We start from the raw sequence: 7,122 nt of genomic DNA on the forward strand, positions 1-7,122 counted from the left end.
CTATTTGTTTTGGGTGACGTGAACCAAATGTTTACATTCAAAGCGCGTGTTCGAGTGCTGCTCGTTCAGCTATCCGCTCTCTTCGTATGTTTGATGTTTACAATATCTCCGTATAGAGCCATAACACCGATTAGGGTGCGTGACGTGAGCCAAATGCTCTGCTCTCCGTTCTGTGTATGTTTGTCATTTACGATATCACCATAGAGCATTCGTGCAGCTCGATTTGTTGAAGCTGCTAGTTTAGCCCGGTTGTTTGTCCTCTACGAGAGAATGTAGTTGTAAAAAATCGATGAAGGTGACGAGTTTGTATTCATAGCGCATAGAGCTCGCTCGGTGGAGCTGGAGGGCTGCACGAGCAACCTCCATGGAGGTCAGCTCTGTGGAGATCCTCCATGGAGGTTGCTAGTGCAGCCCTATTGACAAAATGGCTCGGCAGAGCCTTTTGTGCAACTTGGAGGGTGGGGGGTATGTCTGTGCGCACAGAGGCCTTCAAACGGAAAATGAAGTTGAAATTGAAAAAAAATGCTCGTTATAATAATAAAAAATAATGATTTTTAATAAAGGATGATTTAAAAAAAATAATAACCTTTCAGACAGTGTTAACGTCAGTAGTAATAAAAAAACTGTTTCTGTTGTCTGTTTCTGTTGTTTGTGTGACCCTTAACTCTTCCATCGTGACCGCAATGAAAAGCAGCCTGCAAGCCAATTTGTGATTCTTCTGAATAGGTTTAAACAAATAAACACATACCAGAGCAAGTCTGCAATGTTTGTAAAACTTTATTCAGCTTTCATAGTACTAAAATAAAACAAAAAGAAAATGACGGATTGGTCATCATAAAGTTTCCAAATGCTTGTAAGATTGTGACATGCATATAGTTCTTTTATGCAAATACTTGTGGGGCTGTTATTAGCAAAACCGCAAATCCGTACTAAATACTGAAAATGGAACTATGAAAAGCATCGCAAAACAATTTTATGGCAGTGAATTCTGAATCAAACATATCATTTTCCTACTGCAAAGGAAACATAAACAACAATATGGGGCACACCTGAACTGTGTGCAACCATCATCACATAAATGATACCCTTAATCATTCTCCGATTCGTAACAATCCCATTCCTCCACTAGAACGTTGACCTCGTTACGATCGCGCTGCGGCCTAAAGCTTGTGACTTATCTCCCAACATTGCAATGTGTGTTGCTGTCTTTACAGTTATACTTCAATATTTTGCATGGTATTCCGATAATTGTGAAATCAAAGGTTACGAGAATCAAATTTATCTCCCAGCAAAGTCGCAGCACGATCGCCCAAACGCCATTTCCCCATGTCGACATTAAGTCTTGTTCTCCTTGGATTCGGGGATTTTTTCCAGGCTTGTCGAAGAGTCGACCTCGGGCCCAGGAGTGACGACGGACTTCGGCACTTCCGAGTACCGCCGAACCCCTCGGGAAAACTCGCCAACGTCAAACATGGTGTTGACCTGAACGACGTCCTCTGAGGAGTTTTGCGCGCGGAAAGAGGCGAGAGTAGCCCCTGATGGCATGGACATGCGCCGCTTCGTAATGAGGGACCTCAGGGATTCCTCTCTCTCTAGGCCCTGCGCGTTGGACAGCTCCGGTCTCTGTAGACATCTACAATAGAATACGGGAATCGTTTCAGTCAAACGTTGAATTATACATATTGACATGGGTATTTTGTCTTTTTTTGTGTGTTTAAAGCAGGTTTGTTGAGAAATTAACTTAGTAACTGAGTCAGCTTTATAATTTATTGATAAATACACGTAAGAATCACCTGAAAGAGTTGCGGGGTGTTATCTCGTCCTGCATCCTGTCCTGGAAACTGGCTTTGACGGAGATGGCCGACAGGTTCTCCTCAAGGTCGTCATCTAGCTCTACGGCACGACCCTGCAGGGTGGGCGCCAGCGGGGCGAACTCACTCCGGTCACTCCGGTCCGAGGCGGCCTCCATGGTGGCACACGACCCGGCGATACTGGTGGGGAAGGGGTGACTGGATCAGCGGATTTCGTACAATTTCCCTCAAACAATCCATGGCCAACGGGGTACGTTTTGACACCAGGCGTATATTTTGAAGGGTCATTTGCACAGTTTTAATCCGAAAAAATTTAAACGCCGTCATATCCATATCGGCAAAATACCGGCACCGGTAAATTATAGAGGAAGATTTGTAATGAGTCGGGATCTCAGCAAAATGTGCAGATTTCAAAACATGTTTTTTTGCTGTTGTTCTCAATTTGTATTCTTCGAACTATCATACATTCATATATTATCATTACTTCAATTCCATTCAACTTTGTTACCATCCGTATGTGATTTGTTGAAAGTAGGCTACAAAATTGTGGAACATAAAGTTAACGTAGCGTTAGGACCGTTAGTCCTCCTGATCTTTTTGCATAAATGATGATAATGAGGATAAATTTTATTCTCACCTGAGTACTGTAAATGGATTTAAGTTCGCGGGGATTTAATTTCGCGGAAGCGGGAAAAATGACTTTTCGCGGTGGTTTTAATTTCGCGGTAGCACCATGCACTGTAGTATCTTAATGCCCTGGAAAAATGTTCACGGTGGTTTTAAATTCGCGGTGAAATGGCCAACGCGAAAACCGCGAATATAAATCCACCGCGAACATTTCTGCATTTACAGTATATAAAAAATATTCCTCTTACATTAATGAAAGAAAAGCGATGTTTTTATGGCAATAATTGCATATAATGTACACAAAAAATATTACTAAAAAAATTAGTTAATCGCAAAGTTAATTAGGTCTTAGGGTACAGCAGTCAGTAGTATCAAGTGACAAATATTACGAATGACATCCACTACAGTAGAATCAATCACAAACTGTAACATCCACAACAAACCATTTCCAACCAGCAATCTCACCTGTGTCTTCGGTAACTTTTCATCGACGCTTTGGATCCACTAGTTGCTTTTGGCTCCTCCTCAGTCAACGCGCCCACAAGACTCTCTCTCCTCTTTTTAATGACGACATTTTCCGTCTCTGTCACCACCTGTTCGTCTTCGACGTCGCTCATCTCCTCCCCTTCCCCCAACAGCTGCATGTCCTCGGCAGGAGGGTCCTCGCTGTCCCCTCCGAAGTCTCTCTCCTCGTCTTCATCAAGGTGCAAATCTTCATCAAGAACTCCTTCCATCTCCTCAAATTTGGGAGCTTCAGATTCAACACTAGTTCCTGTCTTATCTTTGATGCTTTCTTTGCTTTTTGATTGTGAAGTTTTTACGTTCGAGGTCGAAGATTTACTTTTAGATAATGTGTCGGAGGACCGTTTCGAAGCGTCTTGTGTGGATGATGCTTTGCCAGCTTGAGTTGACGACGCTTTGCTCCCACCACCTGATCGTGAAGCTTTCAAGCGGACACCTAGCTCCGACTTCGTCTGCGCAGTAGGCGTAGCGGTACTCTTGACTCCCCCCGACCTGGTCCTTTGCAGCAGACCGGAACCACTTGAGCGGGATGACGTTTTTGCTGTTACTTCTGACGTTGATTTGGATGAACTGGCCTTGATACTGGACCTGGAAGACGGTTTGTCGACGGATGGCGTTCTCGAACTTGAACCCAGTTGTGAAGTAACAATGCCTGTTTGTGACGTGGTTTTTGACCTGGACTTCCTTGGCGAAACCTTTGTTTCAGACGGTGACATCAGAGTTGACTGTTTGTCACGTGATTTTGTAAGAGACGAAGATTGTGACGGCGTCTTTCTGGAAGGTGTCGCACTCCAGGCGCTTTGAGTGGAATCTACTTTGTTTACAGATCTAGACGTCTTGGCTTTAACGCTACCTTCCGACAGTGACGACGGCATCGCGGCATCCACGGCCAGCTGGGAATCGTCTTCGGGAACTGGAGTCGACGGTGCCGTCTTTACAACTCTGTTATCCGAATCTGTTGACTCCGCTCCTTCCTGTGTTTCCTTAACATCTGCTCCTGGCAATGACGGCCCACTGCGCACTACGACTCCTCCACTCGACTTACTACGCGAAGAAGTTGTTTCTTGGACATTTTTCGAACTAGACCGCCTGGCGTTTAAACGAGGAGCAGATATAGAAGGCCTTCTTGCCGACCCATTAGACTCACTGGAAGTCTTTCCGAATCCCTTGCTCTTCTGTGACTTTGTCGACGGCTGTTTGTCCAAAGAAGCCGATGACTTCGGAGAAGCCTTGAAGGTCGTCTGCTCCGGTGGTAAAGAAGTTGTTTTGACAGGTTCTTTATGTTCTAAAGAAGCTTGCGTTGTTGACGCAAGTTTCTTGGCAGAATTTTTTTCTTCCTTAGATGGAGCAGCCTTTGCTGGTTTGTCCGTTGACACTGCGTCGGGCGACATGGTGCGGCCGCTTAGAGACGTGGACGTCCGTTCCTTTGACGTTTTCTGCACGGCACTGTCAGATTTGGGTTTCTTGGAGAGACTGGTAACAGATTCTCTGGAGGTTCTGGACAGCTTTCTTGTTGGCGTCGCTGTGGTTTTGGATGTTTGGGGGGAGGGCTGTACCTTTGATGTTACCGGTGATGTCTTGAGACTTGTCCGGGATGTCGGCGCCAAAAGTCTGACTTTGTGGCTGGATGATGACGTTGACCGCACTGCTCCCAGGGAAGAGGACGCCCTGGCGGAGACTCTGATTGACTCCTTAGAAACGCGTCTCGAAGTGATTTTGCTTGTGGATGTTTTTTGCATCTTTGAGACGGTGCTCTGTTTGGATCCTGCCCGAGATATTTCGGCGTCGCTGGACGGTTCCGGAGATAACGGTCTGGAGTAGGGTTCCTCCACAGGCGTGGAGTCGGCACGCATCGTCCGGAGTAATTCTCGCTCCAGACAGCTATCGTCGAAACTCTCCGCGGACGCCTCTGATGACCCGTCCGCCATGTCCTGGCGCACCCTATCGATAACCCATGACGTGATCTGCGTGGCCATCTGCCGTACGGAGCCAGACTCAGAAACGGCAAGCTGAACTTTTGAAGGTTTTTTAGCTGCGCTAGCCACAGACGAAACAACGCGACTCGCCGTGCGACTGAGGAGGTATGTGTCGGAGGACGACTTAGTGGGGAACATGGCGGACAAATCTGCACGCTGTCCCGTCAGCTCCTTCGTCACACCGTCAATCACATCAGTCGCGATGTCACGTGCTGTTTTACTGAGAAGGCTACTGTCAGACGTGGATTTCCTTACTTCCATGTCCTCCGAGGAAAGCCCCTTCTTGACCCCATCGATAACAGAGGACACTAGCTGACTTGCTGCTCGGCTGACTCGGTGTGTGCTGACGTCTGTCTGTAACTTATCCAGAGCTGAGACCACCATGTCACTGGCCACCTTGCTGAGGACCCGCGTGTCCGACATGCTGGGTTCCCGGGTCCCGGACCCCCGGAGGTCCCGCTGAACACCCTTGATCACCCACGGGACAAACTCTCGTGCTGTCTGCTTTGCAATGTCCGTATCTGAGTCAGTCTGGCTGGAAATGATCCTAAATTTGTCCTGAAATGCATTACAAATAACCTAGTATTAATGTCTACAGCCCATAATATGGCATGATGACGCTGAGATAGATGGATCGCGAGTCAATTCATTGTTCATTGTTTTCAGTAAAAGATGAACTTGAGTTTGGGAGATCTATTTCTATTATTCCCCTCCCAAAGTATGCCAGCCTAGCTCTGTACAAAGATGGCGCTAAATTGTTTAAAGAACTTTTTTTTCAGTTATTCTGTAGATTGTACTCTAAACTAAAACGTACTTGTTTTCCGTATCTCCCTTGTGCACCCTACTATGACTTTACCGCATCAAAGACAGCCGTGTTGTGGCCCTTAACTGAATAAGTCACCATATGTGAAAGACTGTTCTAGCAATAACAAAAAATTACATACAACATAACTCACCTCGCTCACCATCCGTGGTATTATCACCTTGGAGACGGTTTCCATGACAGCCCTAACAATCTCAGCTGCGCGCATGTGCAGTAGGGTGGTTTGTGAGAGGGACAGCGCCTGCTGGAGTTCAACTTCCTTCTGTGAGACAAAAGGACAAAAAGACGCGAAGAAATTATTTTTCACGTCTTATACACCGTCCATACTAGGATTCGCGTCTCCAAATACATGTATATCCTGATTCCTCGTAAATCCTGATTCGCAAACCCTGGTATGAACGGTCCGAATTCGGAACTGAATTTCAATATGTCCAGATACGCCTTATCCGGATTCGCGGACGTCATACTTATATATATCTCTAATTTCTAACAATATCATTACCCAACGCGGGTGAACTTTCACGCTAACACCTACCACCATCTCGTCATCCTCTTCTTCTTCCTCCTCCTCCCATAAAGACACGTCCGCCCCGGGGAAGTCTGTTTGAAGCTGTATCCTCAACATCTCAGCCTGTCTAGTCTTCTCTTCTTGCTGTCTCGCCATCTCATCCATGTCGATCAGCTTTGCTCCGGGAAACTCGCTCTGGAGGCGTGCGAAGTCCTTGGCCATTTTTTGCTTGAACGATCTCTTCAAGCCTTTTATACCAGTCTTTATTTTTACGGTTTTCCTGGTGGCCGGCTTCTCCTGTTTGTCAGCCGCAGGGGGCTCTCTTACTAAGCTGAAAAAGTTGTCCCACATCTTATCATATGACAGAAAATCATACTGATAGATAATTTGATACAAAACAAAGGTGTTGAGATATTAGGCAAAGCTAGTTTCCGTTTCATAGACCAAAAATGTTAGTTGTTAACTGAAATGGTTGATGCTTATCGCATAACGATGCACTTAAGGTGTGAATACCCAATTCGAGTCTAAACGCAACCAAATTGATAACGATTTGAATTGATTTGATAACCCCAAGGTAAACAGGGTTTATGTCTATCTGTTTCATCTATCACCCGCTTACCTTTCAGTTTCAGTTTGTTCCGCTAGAGGTCCTTCCTGCGATGGGGGCGGACCTGTCTCGAAGTCTTCCATAGTCTGGTCTATGGCGCGGTCTACGAGTTTGCCCAGGTTTAGACCCATTCCCCTCTTCTCGGCCTACAAATTAAAACAAGGTCTACAACTATCGGTATGCAACTATCGGGTTTAAACAGAAACAAGGTGGTAGTAGCCTGCATTTTTTTTTCAAGGTGACCTTTA

The 7,122-nt window shown here is 45.9% G+C and overlaps 1 protein-coding gene across 1 annotated transcript in view; it reads right to left on the reverse strand.

The window, feature by feature from the left end:
• Positions 1–873: 873 nt before the first annotated feature.
• Positions 874–7,122, reverse strand: part of LOC118412392 (serine-rich adhesin for platelets-like) — a 15,829-nt gene continuing 9,580 nt past the window's right edge. Inside the window, exons 9-14 of the mRNA XM_035815221.1 lie at positions 6,887–7,020; positions 6,295–6,598; positions 5,893–6,021; positions 2,904–5,494; positions 1,794–1,991; positions 874–1,633 (exon numbers count right to left, since the gene is read on the reverse strand). Of these exons, the coding sequence (XP_035671114.1) occupies positions 1,336–1,633; positions 1,794–1,991; positions 2,904–5,494; positions 5,893–6,021; positions 6,295–6,598; positions 6,887–7,020 (3,654 nt within the window). The 3' untranslated portion in view covers positions 874–1,335. The remainder of the gene's footprint in view (positions 1,634–1,793; positions 1,992–2,903; positions 5,495–5,892; positions 6,022–6,294; positions 6,599–6,886; positions 7,021–7,122) is intronic.

This window comes from Branchiostoma floridae, chromosome 3, assembly GCF_000003815.2.
Source record: "Branchiostoma floridae strain S238N-H82 chromosome 3, Bfl_VNyyK, whole genome shotgun sequence".
Taxonomy (NCBI): domain Eukaryota; kingdom Metazoa; phylum Chordata; class Leptocardii; order Amphioxiformes; family Branchiostomatidae; genus Branchiostoma; species Branchiostoma floridae.